This window comes from Populus nigra, chromosome 6, assembly GCF_951802175.1.
Source record: "Populus nigra chromosome 6, ddPopNigr1.1, whole genome shotgun sequence".
Classification (NCBI taxonomy): domain Eukaryota; kingdom Viridiplantae; phylum Streptophyta; class Magnoliopsida; order Malpighiales; family Salicaceae; genus Populus; species Populus nigra.
In genome coordinates, this window is record NC_084857.1 from 8,572,850 (window position 1) to 8,593,528 (window position 20,679).

The window sequence follows — 20,679 nt, forward strand, 5'->3', positions numbered from 1 at the left end:
AAGATGAAATTGAAAAAAGATTTGATTAAAAAATATTTTTATCAACTCAGGTTAACTCGTCAAACTCATGATCTAAGTTATGAGATGGAGATAGAAAGCAAAACGAAAAAAATCATAAAGCTTAATTTTGAATTAATCTAGTGTTAAATAATGAGTTTGAGAAAAAAAAATAACAAGGAAAAGGGAAAAAAACTCGAATCAGCCCGCTAAACCCGCGGTTCAGGTCATAAAATTTGAATAACCTTATAAAAATAAATTGAAAAAAAATATAAAACTTAATTATGAATAAATTTAATGTTAAAGGATGTAATTGAAATTAAAAAAAAACATAGATTAAGAAAATAACAAAGAAAGAAAAAAAAACAGTCTTATAATAAATAGTGATATGTAAGAATGGTGCTGGAAAGAATAAGTAAAATTTTCTTCTCTTTTATTTATTTTTTTTAATTTTAATTATGTGATTGATAAGGTGTCTTGTTAATTGTGAAATTGGTTTTATTAGTCACACAGACGGCTGGGCTATTTATTCACGAGGAAAGAAAGTCTTTGCTGATAGAAATAGATTGACTACTGGCAGGGTTTTGATGCCAAGGAGCTTCTACTATCATTTAATAAAAAATCTATATTTGAGAAAAATAATTAAAAATGTAATTAACAAAGAAACGTACCATAAAGAAAAATCTAATAAATGATTTATATTGCAATAAAATTCAAATCTAAGGATCAGGATTTATCACTCATTCGGACACCCACCACCTCATCATATTATCAAAGTCCACTGGGTGCAACCATCTAGGTGGTGGTCTAGTGGTAAGAGCTTGGGACTAAGGGGTTTGCTCCCTCTTAGGTCTCAGGTTCAAACCCTATGACTGCTCATATGATGGCCACTGGAGGCTTACATGGTCGTTAACTTCAGGGCCCGTGGGATTAGTCGAGGTGCGCGCAAGCTGACCCGGACACCCACTATAATAAAAAAAAAAAAAAAAAAAAAAAGTCCACTGGGTGCTTAAACATGCGGTGTTAAATATTTTTAAAATTTTTTTATTTAAAAATATATTAAAAAAATTAATATTTTTTTAACTTCAATACATTAAAATAATTAAAATTAAAATTTTAACATATCATGTCAAAACACTTATTTTTTTTCACTTTCTAGTTTTTGTTTTCTTGACCGGTCAAAATATTTGTTATTTGAATATATTAATCAATTTTGTCCTTGTTTCGTTCCAAATTCATAGATATCCTTGAAATTTGAAGACAAACGCAATGAACACCGGTGACCTCAAAAAAAGAAAATCCTTTAAGTCTTATAAATATTTTACAATAGTCCAATGCTTCTGCTCATCATGATCTCAAAGAAAGCTACTCCTTTGTTCTTCACATGTAGGCAGGAATTCTAATTTAAAAATACAGTTGCCGGTTCCAAAAAGAAAATTCCTAACTCATTACTGTGTAAAATGGACGCCATAGGCTGAGCTTGTTTATGGGAAAGGATAGATATGTCACGTCATATCAATATCTAGCGTGAATGATCAAATATTCTTGAATTAATTTAAAGGAAGTTTTTCTTCGAATGATTTTAAGAACGCATATCTATAGAAGCTTGACGTATTTAAAGTGATGAATTATGAAGCAAATATATTCCGAATAAAAATTGGAATCACGATCTCTGAACAGAAAGTCCTCCTTCCGAGTATTTTTGCTTTAAGAAATATTACAAAAGATTCTAACATAGTCCAATACTCTTGATGACCAATAGGCTCATGGTACGGTGACAACAAGCGTCCTGTATTAAAAAAAATATTTCAAGTTTAAATTTAAATATTAATTAAAATACATGTAAATTAATCTGAATATTTATATTAATAAAAAAATAATAATAATTACAAGTTTAAATCCTAAATCCAAGTATTTTTGCTTAAAAGAAGAAGAAGAGAAGATTAACCTCTCATTTTTTCGGTGGTGATTATTTCAATTCATCTTAGGAATACACGAATGTTTCAGATTTCAAACTAAAAAAATAGATAAAAACCCGATAGTTACCGGGCGAACCTTCCAGGATCGTAGGTAGCTACCAGTATATATAGTTATAGCTCTTCTGCACTTCACGAACTGATACCAAGTGAAGACGAGTTTGCTAAGCAATTAAAAAATAAATAAAATGAGTTGCTCACTACTATATATAGTTTAGTACAAGTAGCTAAGCCACATACAAAGTTAATGCCGTTTCAAATCTCTCTCTTGTAACAACAACACAAAATCTCAGTCCGAAATATTCTGCTGTATATATAAACAAACTCTCTCTCTCTCTCTCTCTCTCTCTCAAAGGTGGGTGTCTTCTTGTTCCGTTTTTGTCTGCGGAGCTCTTAGCTTACCATAGCACAGCTCAGCAAAATACATATCCAGAGAGCCAGCGGTCTGTCCCTCTCACTCTCTCACTCTCTCTGTTTTTTCGTTGCCTATGAAACTTACCTTCCCAAGGAGTACTATTCAGTCCCATTACACTGCCCATAAAATCCAACAACTCCACCCCGTTACCATTTCTAAACCCTTCAGTAAGCCCCGCCCACCACCAAGAGGAGTCCGTATGGATACGGACTCCTCCACCGCCGCCTCCGCCGGCGTCCACCACTATAAAAAGGACAAGATTCTTGTAATAATGGGAGCAACAGGGTGTGGAAAAACGAAGGTCTCCATTGATCTTGCTACACGCTTCCATTCCGAAATCATCAACTCCGATAAAATACAAGTCTACAAGGGTCTCGACATCATCACCAACAAAATCCCTATTCAAGACCGCCTTGGTGTTCCTCACCATTTACTCGGTGAGTTCGACCCAGAGGATGGTGAGTTGACTCTCTCCGAGTTTCGGTTAGCCGGTGGACTGGCTATCTCAGGTATTGTTTCAAGGCAAAGACTCCCTATCGTGGTTGGTGGGTCCAACTCCCTTGTTCACGCTCTAGTTGTTGACCGCTTTAATCCCGAGTTAAATGTTTTTGATGGGTCTAACCCTGTTTCGACCCAGTTAAGGTATAACTGTTGTTTTCTGTGGGTGGATGTGTCATTACCTGTTTTATGCGATTACTTGTGTATGCGAGTCGATGAAATGCTCGACTCGGGGATGTTCGATGAGTTGTCAGAATATTATGGGTCAATCGACTCAGCGAGTCAAACCGTGTTGAGGAAAGCGATTGGGGTGCCTGAGTTTGACCGGTATTTCAAAAAGTACCCACCTGGGTCTGGTTGTGGCAGGGGCATTGGTGGGGAGTGGGATCAGGTACGGAGAGGAATATACGAGGAGTGCGTGAGGGAGATAAAGGAGAACACGTGTCAGCTGGCAAAGAGGCAGATTGGAAAGATCTTGAGATTAAAAGGTGCAGGGTGGGACCTGCAAAGAGTGGATGCTACGGAGAGCTTTAGAGAGGTGATGATGGTGAGGACGTCAGATGAGGATGATCATAAAAAGAATACGAAGAAAAGAAAGAAGAATAAGAGGTGGGTGGAGGTTTGGGGGCGAGATGTGATGGAGCCAAGCATGAAGATTGTGAAACGCTTCTTGGATGAGTAGTAGTAGGTTTTACAATCAAATCATTCAATCCAGCCCTTTTCCAGCTATCAATTATTTTTTTTTTAGGGGGCAGCATTTTTTGTTTTCGGCAATGCTACGCGCGCTACGATTTTTGCAGTCTTGGCTTCGAATCCTCGCGTGCCAGGTTCATGCAATCGTGTGTGGTAATCAGGCGAGCATGGCGAAGTTTGCAGCACCATCAATGCAATCTGTGCGGTATTGTGTCCGATAAGCATGGTGAAGAAGATTGCTTGCTTAATCACATCCATCGCGATTGTGCATACTAATTCTTCTCTTTCGATTTGGGTCTTAAACAAAACGATGGAAGAATATTTGAGTTACATTTACATATCGAGGATTCATAAAGGGTACCAGATTGTGCAACGAGCAACCAGTTTTGCAGCAATAGGATGTTCTTGGTTTTGGTTTTGTATTGGGGATTATTTTCCCTCAATGGGTTCATTTAGAGACAATATAAATACACGGAAAAATCTTGAATTTTGGACGGAGAAATGAAAAGGGCTATTTTGTGAATGTTATTGCTAGCAAGTGTTTACTCATACTAGTTTGTTTTTAGTACTTACAGAGTCCTAATTCATTCTTGGGATTTGTATTGTAAGCAAGTCCTAATACCATGTGGAGAATTGGATGCCAAGAAGCTTACACGATGGAACAAAAAAGACCTTTCTATTTTTTCAAGACTCGTGTGTTCCCCCCCCCCCCCCTCCCCCCCCCCCCCCCCATACAGAAATAATTTTGTTCGTGTTTTGTTTCCCCTATTTTTTGCTTGGTTTTCGATGCACTTTATTTTTTCACAATTTCTTTAACATCAAATCTTACACTGAAAAATTAGTTTGTCTAGAAAAAAACTCTTTTTTTTTAAAAAAAAAAATTCAAGATCTTCCTCCCTGCATAGATTTGGTCAATCTGTTAACTGATGGAGGTGAACAAAAGCATGTCGTTTTTTTATTGAAGCCCATTCGACTTCCAACTTTCTGTTCTCTGATTTAAGAGGATCATATGGTTTCCAATCGGTCAACTATTTCTTTCCCAGTGAACATGGAACTGAGAGTAGGTAATAGGCATTCAAGACAGTCTCAAAAACAAATGTACACAGGAAACACAGGTTCTGCAACCTGCATTGGCTTAGGACAGTGGTCCCTGATCCTTCAACTCTAGATTTCTAAAACAGTGATTGCGTGTGACCTCCGACGGACAACGAGGTCGAGGCCTATGATGCCTCCCTTACTGTTTTGGTACAATTAAAGGGCAACCCTTCTCTTGTCCATGTCAATATCATTAGGCCCTCCGTGTTCGGAGAACGGTAATTTGACAGTAAAGATTACCCAGTGATTCATGAATTGTCAATTCGCGCTGCCACCATTCTGTATACTGTTTGGGTCATGAGCTACTTAAACAAGTGTGTGTTCATAGTTATAATATAATATCATTTATGATTATGGTTTAAAACAAAATTTAGTTCTTGCTTTAAAAATATATGTTCAATTAAAATTATAGTGGGATGGATTTTTAAATGTAAAATAAACAAAAAAACAAGTTTTCATAAAAAAAAAATCATTTTCATTTTTATAAAATAAAGATTTGAATATAATATATATATATATATATAAAACATTTAATTAATTAAATAATTTTTTTTACGTGATTTGAAAAAAAAACTGTCATAATACCCAACAGTATCTAAAGCAGTTAGAGAATGTGAGGCTAATTTGCCACCGTGATAAGAAATGATAGAATTAAGTATTAGTATCGCGATCAATTTAATTATGTGATTCTAAATAAATTAACCATCTTCTTCTACACGTGGCAGGCCATGACCTAAAAAAATTACACACTTACGTCCACACACACTTGCGGGGGTTATTCAAATTTTCCAAATCCAGCTTGCTCTTTGTCATTTTTTAGTTGCTAAACCAAATAATTGAGTTAATGGACCGTCACTATCTTAGATAAATCAATCTAAACTCAGATTATACATTTATTATTTCCATGCATTATTCAACCAAGTCACTTTGTCCCATGCGTTGAACCTTGCAACTTATGAACTGTCCTCAGGAGGATGTATACACGCACATATATACCCTGATCATCCGATCGGAAAATATTTGATAATTTAACAATAATGGGCTTCAAATTATGAAACACCACTGGCAAATTTTCGTCACTGCTGTACAATTGTCACATAGCTATCATAAAGAACATTTTTTAGAGTTGAATGTTCTGAGTTTTCTGAAGCAATCATAGAACTTTCTGTAGTGTCACAGCATCAGGATGAGCCACTAGCTAGTAGTCGTTATCCGAAAAGTCCAAAATATTATTCTGGGAGTCCCATTTTCGTGTTTTCGGTTTTGAATTTGATTAAATCGTATTTGTGATGGGGGGGGGGGGGGGGGGGGACACAGCTATGATCAGTTGCCTAATCCAAAACTCTAGGTTTTAATCCATCATATTCAAAGGCATATTTTTGGCTATTTCAGCTGCCGTTCTTCTGTTTCTTCCCTATCATCAAATAGGGAAGCTAAATATTGATCAACAAGACAGCATAGAAGTTGGTGTCTTGCATCGCGTCCCCCTCATGGGCAAGATTGACCTCCATGCCATGCCATTTATATAGCACTAGACTATTAGGTAATACGGCCAGCTCATATGTACAGTGAGGCTCAGCTCAATCAACTGTTGAGTTTCTGTATTTTAGATGGATGGAAAATAAAGTAATTAACGCTATTCTTCCAAAAATATCTATCCTGAATCTTGTTAACCATATAATTGATAGGCAGCGGGAGACCCACAAGTCAAGTCCTCTCCATTGATGTTTTCTTGAAAGATTAATAAATAGCATTAATTATTCGTTCAAGTGTTAATTGCTAGATATCAGCCAATCCATAAACATTATCAGAAGTGCTAATCGTAAATATGGATTAGGTTCCATTAGAAAACTATAACAGTATTTAGCTAGGTGGGTAGGTATTTTCACTTTTCAGCCTAACAAATTGGGGATATTATTATTTAGATTTCCAGTCAATTTTCAGGTTTTGCTTTTGCTTAATCAGGCAATAGATGTTTATAATTCCGCTCTTTCGGCCAAACCATAAACATGACTAAACTCTTGGATGGCAAAAGAGCATGCACTTTTAGTTCTGTCAATTTGATGTTCTTTCTTCCTTTTCTCGTCCCCCCTAACTAATTTCTTTGAACAGAATTGTATTAATCTAGAGGGACTACATATTTTTTAGCAGGAAAACATGTAGAGGGACCTGAAACCATTGCATTATTTTATGTTTTTCATCTGTAACACGAAGGAAAAAATAGATTGCCAATTAGATACTCGAGAAAAAACAATTACCTGTCTGCGATGGAAATGTGGTGAAGAACATGTCCTATGGGTCGTTAAGCTTGTTTTTATAAGAAGAAGAGGAAGAGGAAGAAAGAAAGAAATTCTAATTAACTGCCAACAAGTAATGCTACAAGCATGGGATAGTAAATGCTCAAATTGCTATGTCGTGTGTGCAATGAGCGTGATAAAAGCATCCAGAAATTCAATAAAAAGAAGGCAATTGGGGACTCGATGGTGTTTATTTGCAGGCACAAGTATTGAAACCCAGGTAATGATCAGTAGCATAATAACAAATTAACGAAAATAGGTCGGTCGAACAAAATGGGGGCATCCTTCTCCAATACTCTAGAATGATTGCAGTACATGCATGTAACAACAAGTTGCAATAGACAATTCTAGTTCATTTAATTTAAGCTCTTATTAGCAGTAAACACCGCCTCAATTATCAATTGTTATGAATCCTATAAAAACAAGTACACACATGCAGGTGATGGATGTTTGGTACGCGAGAAAATACTGGACAAGTTGCAAGTGTGTGCTTGGTTCATTGAACAATAACAGTGGATTGTTCATGTTGGTTTATATATATATGAAAATTATTTATATCTACTGACTGCCACGTAAATAAATTTGTGTATGTAAACATGCTTATATGTGATGTTTGATTCCTTTACCCTTAACCATGCATTTATATTTATTTAAATTTAATGCCCTGACATCACATGTGGAAATATAGAAAAACCAATAGATGAAGATGAATGGAGATGGTGCACTCAGCATAGGCTTGTTTTTGTTCTTAATTAGATGATCATGCCGCTTCGAAAAATGAAAAGCATGACTCCGCTTAGATGTGAACATGCTGGTTTTAATGAAGCTGTCTTGGGAATGTTTGCTCGGAGAAGGTGTACACGGAGAGGGGGGGGGGTGGGGGGGGCGGTTAACAAATTATATATCAGTGACAGAAAGGGAATGATGGGAAGTAGTGAAACGGAAGATCCAAGGAGGGACCAAAAGAGTGAAAGACAAAACATCGAAAAGTGAGTAGTCGAAGCAACCTAGTTTTTAATATGCTTAATAATTGATATTAAACAAATGCAAGCTCATATAACATGATGGGGGGTTTGTAGCAGAAACCCAAAAAGAGCAGCCCAGCCCCTGCTACGACTGAGAGATGGCAGTGCGCGTGCTGTTCCTTTGCGCGCGATCCGATGAAACTCATCTCCACATATGCAAATGCCCTATAAATTACTACGTGCTTGCATTTTTATACTAGCAGACAATGAAATCACTCCATGTTCCAACTTCCAAGTTGAAGGTGGATGTTACAGTCCCAAGTCTCATAGACTGCTGTGATCCATTTTGAAGCACAATGATGACCATGTGGGTTTTGCAAGCCACGTTTTCTATTAATCACTCCTAATTAACTGCCAAGAGTGCACCTATGTCGACTCTGTTTGACCACTCCATGAATGGGGTAACAAAATAAAAACAAGAAATTACACGCTTATTTTAAATTCTAAATGTTAAGTTCATTTTTGGCTCATGGCTTCATGTAACATGTTATTTTACACTCACACGGTGTATACTTGAAAACATGACATGGCTACGATTAGAATCAAAAGCTCAGATCAGGCTGAAAACTCGTATTTCCTATAAAATAAACCTTAAATTGAAGGGTGTAGTTTAAAATTCCAATAATTTTAGGACTAAAATGTGATTTGTTTCAAAATTTGGAGGTGCCATGCCTGGTTGTTGGTGTTTTTACAGGAATACTCTTAGAATGGTTTTACAAACATATAGAATTTCAATTTTCTGTACTTAAAAAAGAAAAGAAAACGAGTGAGAGGAATAGGTAAAAAATAATCGATAAAATATGCTAAACGTATAAAAACTTACACGCCAAATAGTTGAAACAATCACATAACATTCAGCGTACGACTTGCGGTGTAAATAGTAAAAATTGATTCTTATTGTTAAATTAACGAAGCGGTTGGCTGTTCAATTTCTGGAAGAGTAGGCATTTAAATGGAAGAAATTAAAGATAAAGCACTCAAGTAGTTATTTATTATAAGAGGACAAACATTAAGAAGCTATTTTAAAAAATCAAGAGTCATTCGCTCTGGTGACCCAGGCGAGGCGAATTGGTGATTCTTCCTGCATCTTAAGGGATTCCATGCCCTTTTAACTGGGTTTTTGGGAACCATCCATTCTCCGCTCTAATGGCAGCAATATGCTTCTCTTAGTTTGTGTATGTTTAGTTAGCAGTTGTTGTACTGTGTTTTAAATTAAAGCTCCTTCGCATCACATGTTACCATCTTTTTTTGAGGCCAGCCAACGGAGTCTTTTATGTTCGTATCTAAACTAGCTGCCTGAACAGCCCATATTTATATAGGATACGAATTGTGAAGTTTGTTTGCAGCTAGTGTGTACGAGGTATTGCCCAGATAATCCGATTAGCAAGAACGAAGGGCGACCTCATATCCCCAGTTCTTACAAGGTCTGGGCAAGAGTTTCCTTGCAATGATCATGGAAAAGAATAAAGGATTGAGATTCATCGGCCTCCATTATCAGCGAAACAGTGTTTGGATTCTTGATCATCCGAATTGAGTTCCGACTCCAGGCCCCTTGAACTTGAGGCCTAATCACAGAATCAGGAATTGGAGAGTTAAAGAAAGATATAAACGTGTGGCCTGAGCCTGCCTAGCATGTGGCCTGGACTAAACGTAGTATAAGAAAAAAAAACAAAGACTTTTGTAATGGAGCTCAGGTTTTGAGCTTTACCTCAGCTTGTTGAGCCAACTTTTTTTCTTGACCGTGACTTCACAGAACGGTAAGCCCAAGATAAATAATTACCATCTACCGGGTTAGAAACAAGACTTTGAGAGGTCAAAATCTAAGAAAGTTGGATCACCGAATACTTGAAAGAATCACTCTTAGAATTTTGACCACACAAAGCTGCCCACCCGGAGCAATTTTTTGTTTTGGATAACAGCAGGTCAGTTTGAAGCCGAGATTTCTTCTGTGGATGTGTATGTTATTCAAGACATCACCTTCGTGTATACTGCCAAAGACTACTTTCTCCGAACCACGGCACGTAAGAAATTGGCTAATAAATGCACGTAAAGTTTATCTTTATGACTCGATGTGCTTCAATTATTTTTTTAACTAATGTTGATGAGGATATGGAGATGGAAATGGACGATTCTGAATATTCTAGCTGTCAATATCGGCAGCTTTGGTACATTGTTGTCTATTGATTAGTCTCACTATTTGATTCTTCCTCTTTATTCAAATCTGTTCTACAGTCTTTGATTCCATGTTAGAATAAATATTATACTACTCTAGTTAACATTAACAAGAAAACTAAAAGAGGAAAAGGTTTACTGTACCTCTCCATTGAATAGTACTTTGTTTCTTTCCTTTGACTTTTTTTTTTAATTTATGCTTTTTTAAAAAAAAAACACTCAATTTCATCTTTCAATTCATGTTTTTTTATTTATTTTTTATAAAGATATCTCAATCTCGTGACCCGAATCATAAGTTAATCGAGGTTGATCCAATTCAATTTAATATATTATCATCTCAATATTTATATAAAAAAATATCATTTTAAATATTTATTTTGAGTCAAAAAAAATTTTTAGCGGTCATCCAAGTTGTATTTTAACCTGCTAAGTCAACTGGATCACATTAAAACAATCCCCATATAATTTTTAAAAAATTTCCACTAGAAAAATATTTTTCATGCCTAGATATTTTTTATATTAATTTTTTTGAATTCAATCAACAGCATAGCACCGGCAGTTATCTAGTTTTGTTCTTATACATCTCCACACCACGGCTTATTAAACCTATCGCTTTCATTTTTCCTATCCAATGATCAACAACCAATAGAAAGGAAGGAACATATATAGGTCTTTGTTTTCAATTTTGTATTTTTCCCTAGTTGTTTTAATAGTATTATTTTCTAGGTCAATTGTACAAGTAATTAATTTTATTAAAGGGCAACGACGTACATGCACGTTGACAATTAAAATTCAGTGAACATTATGTCATCTTACCGAATACTCAAATATGCACGTATTTGAATATTAATTTTCACGTTTTGTGCCTCTTTGGTTAAGTTGATCAACTAAAATCAAGACTTGTTCAGATCTAAGATCTTAAGTTTGAATTTTATTATTGTTTTTTATCTTAAATTTCTCTCCTAACGTAAATAAAGTGATTTTTTTTTTGACATGTGATTTTAAAATATATATAAGGGTTGGAAAAATATATATTTAATCTATCTTACAGCAATTTTGTTTAAACACAAAAGGAGAAAAGAGAGACGGTCGTGAATCCCAATCTGGAATACTCAAAACTCCAAGTTTCACTGGAGAAGGGTTTGTCTTCTCACTGCCAATCATAACACATCATTAATTAAATCCTGAGAAAAAACATGTTGCGATAAAATTATAGACTTTGACCGTTGACTTTCAACAAAATCCATTAAAGTCAAAAGCTCTCTACAAAGAGGACCAATCACCACAGGGAGCTAGAATTGAAATTTCGTTTGACTTTTATCATTATATCATTAGATTAAAATTAAAATCCAAATTTAGCCGGCCATGCCATGCCATGCCATGCCACCTGGTAGCTTGGTATGAATTGACAGAGCAGTTCTTCTCCCATTATTAAAATTCCCCATCAAATTTAATGCTCTGGGGTTTAAAGATGAGACCCCCCTCGTTAGAGCAGTCGATTTGGAAAAGCTGTATATAGCTTTTAATTAGTTGTATATAGCTTTGGATTGCAACTAGACTTCAGAAGCTCGTCAAAACATTTGCTAATTAAAGTGATATATTACGTTAATATAGCTTGGCTCTTGAATCTCCTGCGTGATAAATCAATTTATCAAATCAATGGCTAGGTTAGATTTCTCGTAAGAATAACCCTATATATCATGTAAGAAATTAATAACATACTCACACGAATGATCAATTGTCTATAATCTTCAAAATCATCAACGCATATACATTGAATATATTACAGAAATACAAGCATTATTCTTATCAAAATAATTAGATAATAAACCTTCATCATGTGAATATATATATATATATATATATATATAAATGAGGCTAGCTAGTTGAATGAATGTGGTGCCTGCCCAGCTTCCACAAGTGGCATGCACCAGCTTGCTGCAACGACTCAATATCCCTATTATACAATAGAGTAAATAACGTGTCCACTAACAAAAACAAAGAGTGATATTATACAATTGAGTAATTAACGTGTCCATTAACAAAAACAAATTGTGATTCTTTTTTAAGAAAATAAACAACTGTGTGAAAGTATGCAGAACTGAACTGGCATAGCCGACAAAAGCGGCCATGAAAACCTAAACAAATTGCCTTGAAAGAGAGAGAAGGGTACCGCCTGACAACTGCTTTCCGCTTAGGACATTAAATTTCAGCATCTCCTTAATGTCAACGGTCAAAAGCCGGCTATTCTATCAAAAAATTAAAAAATTAAAAAATTAAAATTACACCTCATCTTCCTATATATATCTCCCAGTTGTAATAAACTTTCTCAACGTCAAGAACTCAATCTTTTCCTGTATTTTGTTCTCTGTCAAGCCAGCCCAGCCGCACATCTGTTTTCTTGTTTTGCTTCATTTTCTTGCAAGATTTAATCCAAATGAGTTCTGCAAAGTATCATTACGGACAAAGTAACATCAATGGTCAACGTCCTTCTCCATTGAAGATCAACAAAGAATCCCATCTCATTCGCAAATCTTCTTCTTCATCATCAGCTTCTACGTCGAATTCTTCATCATCGGTATCTATAATAGATCCTCCTGTTTTTGGAGTAAAACAGCAGCAGCAGCAGCAAAAGAACCGACCGGTTATTATCTATACACATTCACCTAAGGTAATCCATACGCAAGCCAAGGATTTTATGGCCTTGGTACAAAACCTCACGGGACTTTCGCGGTCTAATAATCAAGAAATGGCACCTCCTGCACAGCAAGGGCAAGATCATCAAGGTGTTGTTAGTAAGGGTTTAAAAGCGGGGAGAGGTAACGGTAACGAAAGAAAGCATGTTGGTCATGGTGATAATGACTCATCTTCAATTTCAACAGAAGAGAATTGTCATGGGACTGCTGCTGCTGCTGCTGGTGTTGATATTGTTGTTTCACCATTTCTTAAGCCACCAAATGCTCCTTACTTCGCTGATGTTCCTCTTTTTACCCCAACTTCTTCCGATTTCTTTTTCTCACCTAGGCCAGTATTTAGATGTCCTGATTCAGTTTTTGCATCGCCGAAGATGGGAAATCCGATATCTCCATCTGTTCTGGAGTTCATTAAAGGCCTACCTGAATATTGACAGAATAGAGTGGCAATATGGCAATTAGAGGATTGAAGTTTTTCTGGTTCTTGGCAAACGATGCAATGGTTTATTTGTTCATAAATGAGGTCGATCCTTTCTTTTTTTCTTTTTGTTGGGTAGTCCGTAGTCCGTACTCAGTGTTTTCGTATTTGCAAAATTAGGGAGATCTATCAGCTAGAGATTATCAAGTGCGAATTACCATGTTGAATATTTAATTTAATTCATTCTTTGGCCATCGAATCCCCACGGGAAGTTTGATATCTCTTCTGGTGAAAATGGCATTATGGGGCATTTTACGACATTTCATACATAGTGAATTCTTTTGACATTCTTTCAATCTGTTTTATCTTTCTTAAAAGTATTATTTGAAATAAACTTAATAGTACTGTAGCTCTTCAGGATCCACCAAGTTAATTACACATCACTATACTTGTCTAGCTGTGGATAGAAATTACAGAGTTAGGTTGTTCGTATTTATTCAACTAAAATTTGTGGACTAAAATGCGGATCTGAAAGCACATCAAAGAATATCTATATACATCGTAGTCCAGCACAGCAAATGTGTATACCCTTAATTAGCTCTTTCCCTACTCGCATATGGATAGTTCCAGCCTCAAGCCGAGAGAACCAGCTTGCAAGCCCTCGAAGGTCATGTGGAATTCCATTTCTGAAAAAGAATCCAGCAAATTGATGTTAGGTCTTGATTTCTACCTTAATTATAATCCCCACCGTAACCAGTGATAAATCTTTGTAATTAACACATCCCAAGTTCGACACTGATTTCAGAGTCTTATTTAATCCAAAATATGCAAGCAAGAACAAATCAGGTTTTGGTTGATGAGAAAAGAAAATGAGTGCAAAATTTGCTGCCAGGAAGAAGCTTTAGCACTGCCTCCATATTTGTACATGCCCTTGAAACAAAGAATGGAGTAAGCCCATGATACTATGAGAGACTGCTACCCTTTCCCTGCTAATTTATTGAGAAGGAACCCAGTACATCAGCTTGTAGGACAAACGGTCGTTTATTTATTGAGATGTTACTTCATGGACATTGGGCCTGTGGTTCATGAAAATACCTCCTAGTCCAAACTGCTTTGACAAACCAGCTTTGATGGGCTTCGTTCTGATGTTTGATTTCCTACTTGACTTTAGACCTGTTCGTAATCCAGTCAACTTTTTTTAAAAATTATTTTAAACTGTTAATATCAAAAATAAATTTTAATAAAATATTATTTTAATATATTTATAAGTTAAAAAATACTTTTAAAAAAAATTATTATCATAAAACTAATCATTATCATTTTCTTTAAAAAATCATTATTATTTCAGTTCTAAACACTGCTATTTTCAGTTGCCACACTAACAACCTAGCCTAGCGCCGACCAAGCCCAGTTAACCATTTTGAATTTAATTACTAGCGCCATAATATCAACGGTCATTTGCAAGGAACCATTTCTAGCTTTTTGAAATTTGGTTAGAATTCGTTTTATATAAAGTATTAATTATTTAAAAATATATTAAAATAATATATATTTATTTTTTATATTAACATAACAAAACAATTTAAAAACATAAAAAAATTGAAGCACAGAAATTAAAATAAAAAATTCAAATCTTTACAAAAATATTCTCTAACTATAAATGCAAAAACAAATAAGGTTTGGTCAAACAGAACTCGTATATCGAATATCAATTAGAAAAAATGAATATAATCAAGTTGTAGAATTATAGTAACGATGGATGCAACGCATCTCCCTCAAAAAAATTCAAATATTTCTAACTTCTGTTGAAGTTCATAAATCTTTTTAAATGTTCCTTTTTAATAGGTTACGCATCTCCCCCCCAAAAAACAATCATGTAAAGCTGGAAATATTCCACGTTATTGGACGGAGCATGCTTCCGAATGGAAAAAAAATCACGAAAAAGTGTGATATATGGATAGAATCAGCCATCTAAAGGTTTGAAATAAAAGCTATTTGGAATTTGGAAAAGCACTCTAACAAACACAGAACCATACTAAACTTCCTCGGGGCATCTAAATATTTCCTCCGACAGAGAATACATTCTGGTATATTCTAATGATGAGACAACATTAGCATCTTTAAGCTCCCTACTTGTGTTTGAAAAGAATCCATCCCTCCAGCATAACATACATACATATACATATACATATATATATATATATATATATATATATATAACATTTGTAATAATCAATCCCAAATTGACTGGAAAAACTGAACAAAGGAATAAAATCTAAATAAGACTTTGGGCTTTCCGGACAGGTTCATCTAGTTAGAGAATTTTTAAAATTCATGTTCGTTAGATTTTAGATTTAGGTTTTTTTTTTAAAAAAAAAACAAGACTTTTAGTTCAGAAGAACTTCTAAATCAAGTTCTTTGAATTAAAATAAAAAAACTTAATTATCTTTCAATAAGATAAATCTAAACTCTAAATTTAAAAAAAAAAAGATAAAAGAATAAAAAAAAAAGAAAATCACTAAAATGAGATGATGAAGAGTGAACAAATCTATATATATATATATATATATATATATATTGATCAAAATAATAATAATGATCAAAATTAATTTTTATAATTATTCACCTTTGATTATTTACAATAAATTAAGAATTAAATCTCAATATAGTAGCTATAAATATGAATCTTTTGAGCTAAAAAAGTGTTCAGATTGGTAACAAAAGCATGTGGAAAAGATTGTGCACTAGCCCATGTCTAAATTTCAGTTGACAAAAAATTAATTTTTTATAGGTTAAAATATTATTTTATAATAAATTCAATCAAGGTTAGGTTTAATTCGAAACCCAAGTCAATATATGTGTGTTTAAACTCAAAGCCTATTTTGATATTTTTTTTAAAAGCTTGGGAGCCTTTTATATTTTATTTTAAATTTTAAACTTTTAATTTTATAAACATTAAAAAAGTTTTATTTCTTTTCTATGTAGAATAAAGTTTTTTAAAAGGGTTTTTGAGTTTCATCAAAATATATAATTAAGAGTTATTTGAGATTAATTTTCCATCCACCCATAATTTGCTTAGAACATGTTAATGTTCCATGTTAAAGAACTTGTGTTAGGGATTAAATTCCAATAAAATTTTAACAAAAAAAGTAAATGGATTTCATTTTTAATCTGCTTCAAAACATGTACATTAACCATGTTTTAATAGACTTTCCAACAATGCCCATCCATAATCTAAACTAATCCAAAAAAACAAAAAAAAAAGAGTTTCTCGAATTTTAGGCATTGATTGTTTGCTGAAATGTGTTTTCCAATTCTTGATTTTTTTATATTCAGCTATACCGTGTAATATTGATCAACATAATTCACTTTACGGGCAAAAGAAAACACAAGTTTTAGGTGAAGAAAAATGCTTTCCAGTTTAAAAGATTGAATATATGATATAATAAAATAAACTATATATAGCCTCATTCTTTTCTTATATGTGATCGAGTAGTTAAATTTAATGTTTTTTTCTTTTGAATAGCATAGTTAAACATCAAAAAGTGTTTTTTAAAATATAGTTTATGACAATATCAAATAGAAAAAATAATTGATTTAACAGGAATGTTATATATTAAAGTCACATAATTGACATAGTTGCGAGGTGTCAATTTTATCCTAGTCATTGCCCCAACCATCTTATTAATTAGGTGCAACAACTGAACTTAATTGCTCCAGAGGAGCATCTCTTTTTCCTGAGATAGGGTTCTCTAATCTCTAATAATATGGGTAGAGCCCATTAAGTGCAGGGCAACAATGAAAGCATCCTTGTCTGATGTATCACTTGGTGAGATTCCGCCAAGTCCCCACCACTTCCTGGAAATATTATTATTATTATTATTTTCCTTAATTATCATCTCTCAAACTTGAAAACCAAGACTGATTTTTAATATATCACCGCCTAAAAAATCAAAACTTTATGATGTCTGATGGACGGTGTACCCAGTACCATTGAGCATAATGTAGTGGCGGTGGACCCAACTGAAACATGACGAGAGAGAAACCCAACTTCTTGAAAAAGTACATTCTATATAATTGAAACATAACTATAATAATAATAATAAATAAACAGCTTAGATTTCTTGATGTCTAAATGCAGAAAGATTGGACAGATGACATAGTTTGAGTGTTATAGTGACCAGACCTGCACCAAATCTGTTCCCGATATGATCTATCTAAAGAATTGATGGGGTAATTTACCATTATCCCTTTTGTTTCCAACACTTCAGCTTGAGATCCATGGATATTAGAACAAGAACAATTTACAACCAATCAATTGCCAATGGAATTCAAGAAATCCCTTTTAAGACTCTAGCTCGGGGCCTTTTCCCATCTGATCCTCCAGGCTACAATTAATACACGCAAATTAACAGGTTAATTGTTAATTGCTAACCAAACATTGCGCTGTGGAAAAGGTAAAATTGACAAACTGACACGCAAGGGAAACCAGCTATGCCCTATCCAGCTTCCCAGCAACTGCGCGCAGACAGGACTATTGATTTGGACCACATTGATTTTTTTGTTTATCGTCAAGGCTCCATGCGAGTGTCTTTAATTTCGGCAGTGGACGGCTTTGACAATGGGTGAAGGGAGTTTGTTTCTGTTCCCAAGTCATCCCTGCACGTGATCAATTAAAATCAGCTGCTTAAACAGGGGCCATTTTTTTGGTGTTTGCTAGAAGGTGCTTGGACTTGTCGAGGATACTGGGATGCAAGGGGAAAAATCCAAAGATCAATTGGAGATTGAATACTCTATAAACAAAGGAATTCCTAAACTTTGAACAAGCTAACATAAAATTCTAAAATCACTAAATCAAATCTCTTTTTCTTGAGTTACTTGTACTGGAGTTTTTTTTTTAAGCAGAGTTAAATTTTTCTATGCTAAGCTAACACCATGAAGAAAATATTTAGGGATATAACATCATTTCATGGGTATAAAATACTACCAAAACATATGTATCCACTTTAAATTTGTGAAATATGTTTTTATATTAAAAAACTAATTATTTAAACTGTATAAATTATATTTATTTATTTTTTGTTGAGAGATGGAGTTGATAACATAACAAAATGTTTCAAGGTGAGTCTGTTAGCATATATGAAAATAACATTTGCAACTTTAGCGTTGCAATTGATATTTGTGACTCTCAAGTCACAAATAAAAAATATAATTAATGAAATATAAATGATATGCGAGACTTGATTAAGTGTATTAAATCTTTAAATATATTTTTTATTTGTATTATTTTTTTAATTATTCCAAGTTAATTAAAAAAACAATCAATAGTTGAGTTCCCAAGAAAGCACTCTTTCATTCATCAGAAACGGTAGTCTCTCGCGCTGTCACTCTCCCACTGTTTTTTATTCTTCTAATGGAACAGTCCCTGATTACTTGAACAATAAGAGAGTCCGTCTGGAAAAGTTAGCACAGTCTATTTCTTTTCTTGTCACTCAGTGCAATTATTATCACAAGAAAGCATCAACAACCAAAGATTGCATTATTTGAATCGCAAGCTAAGCAAACAAATTAAAATATAAGAAAAATCAACGAAAACAAATTATGTGGCACCCAGATTGAACCTTTTCTTTCATTTTTTAATTGGCTATTAAATAAATATATTTACAGAATGCAGAATCACATTATTTGACCACTGCCTTTTTCTAGAAATACAGGTGAATTCTTAACAGCGTTTTCATACAGACTTTTCACATTCATCCTCCACAATAACGGCGTCAGCATCCCACCAGGTATCCACATCAGACTCCGTCACATTGACTAACGGCGAACTGACTTTTCTTATATCACCCACCGTTAACTCACCAGTGACATCATCTCTGACATAAACCTTCTTCGCGCCACCGCCACCGCCGCCACCGACACCGACAATCTTCCCCAGCATAGGTCCCAGCTCCGCAAAAACCTCCGGCATCCGAAACCCAACACGGCTGTCCCATAAATTCAAGGATGAATGACCTGATAAATTTGTCTCTGCGGAGACAACCACTGAAGGAGACGGGGAAACAGCAGTGAAACTATCACATTTGCTGCCAAAAATGGAACATATGTTTCGCTCATTATTTATGTCATAGAAAGAAACGACTGCACTCCTTGAATCGCTGCCGTTGTTAAGGTTGAAACCTAGGCCTAATCCTAAATTATCCCAGAGCTTTACCACGTTTCTCTCATTTGTGAAATCAGACAACGAAAAAAAGTCTCCAATGCTGCTGTTTCGTCGTCTCCGGAGCCTAAAATTACCGTTTTGCCATTCATCATCAATGTAACGATTGCCAGAACCTCTAACACAGAAATCTTCATCATGATCATCAATGGACCACCAGCTTCGTGAAGTTGATGGGGGCTCTTCTTCCTGCTCCTCATCTGATAAGGATATTGACGACGAGCAGGATAAGTCGGTTTCGCTTTCGTAATCGCCGTCTTCTTGATTGGTAATAAGAGATGGTGAGGAGATGAAGGGGTGGTTTTTGAATCGGATGACCAGAATCTTGATTCTGTTAATTATGGTTGTGAAAGAGGCGACTAGGGCAAGAAGGAGAGCGCCCCATTTCCAAAAACTGTAAGCTTGGTGAATTTTTTCGGCTCCGGATAGAGCAAAAATCTGGGAAAGAAATGATGGGTTTTGCAGAGAAGATATGCCAGTCTCGAAATCGCTTATTCTATTGATCACTGGGATCTCCATGCCTAGCTAGCGAGCAACAAATATGTGCAAACACAAGAGTCTGATCTCTAGCAAACAAGGGGACTCTTGACTGGAACTTTGTGATGCAAAATACTAGAGAGAGATGAGATGTGAAGTGGAGGAGGTTTGTTTAAGGCCAGAGGATTGGGTTTTTAAAGGCAGAGGAGGTGGGCGGGTGCGGATAATAAAAGTGGGCATGGTGGTCTTTCAATGTTTTTTATAAAATCTCTGTTCTTTTTAAAATGACTTCTTTTTTTCCCCTTCAAAATTGCTCCAGACATTAAATGAGCAATTATTTATCATATGAGTTGTGCCAGTAACGAAAGTGATGACAATTGGATATGGCTCTCCACCCAAGGGCATCCTTAGTGGAAGAAAAAAAACTTTTTTTTTTTTGGGATTTACAACTCTTAACATTGATATAAAAACAAAATCCCTACTCTGATTGTTGAATTAAAGCCACCGATATGATGGTTAATTGTTTTTTTTTTATTCAGCTAGACATTTTTTTTTATAATTTTTTCATGTACAGAACCTTGTTTTTTTCCCTTATAAATGATGATTTTCTCGCAAGTGATTGGTTGGTACGCTTTGATAACTGGACCGTGTTGAGGGCAAAGTAGAACGTAGCGCGCGCAAATGCCAAGAGGAAGTTGAGGAA

The 20,679-nt window shown here is 34.9% G+C and overlaps 3 protein-coding genes across 3 annotated transcripts; 2 read left to right on the forward strand and 1 right to left on the reverse strand.

Annotated features, from left to right (window-relative positions):
* The first annotated feature begins 2,130 nt into the window (after positions 1 to 2,130).
* LOC133697000 (adenylate isopentenyltransferase-like) lies at positions 2,131 to 4,102 on the forward strand. Its single transcript, XM_062119315.1, has one exon. The coding sequence runs from the start codon at positions 2,462 to 2,464 to the stop codon at positions 3,566 to 3,568; it is 1,107 nt and encodes a 368-aa protein (XP_061975299.1). The 5' UTR covers positions 2,131 to 2,461; the 3' UTR covers positions 3,569 to 4,102.
* An 8,503-nt stretch (positions 4,103 to 12,605) lies between these two features.
* Positions 12,606 to 13,295, forward strand: LOC133696712 (VQ motif-containing protein 8, chloroplastic). The gene has a single exon (XM_062118978.1). It carries the CDS (start codon positions 12,606 to 12,608, stop codon positions 13,293 to 13,295), a length of 690 nt encoding a protein of 229 aa, XP_061974962.1.
* Positions 13,296 to 18,878: 5,583 nt separating this feature from the next.
* Positions 18,879 to 20,268, reverse strand: LOC133696183 (uncharacterized). Its single transcript, XM_062118288.1, has one exon. The coding sequence runs from the start codon at positions 20,016 to 20,018 to the stop codon at positions 19,014 to 19,016; it is 1,005 nt and encodes a 334-aa protein (XP_061974272.1). The 5' UTR covers positions 20,019 to 20,268; the 3' UTR covers positions 18,879 to 19,013.
* Between the last annotated feature and the right edge of the window lie 411 nt (positions 20,269 to 20,679).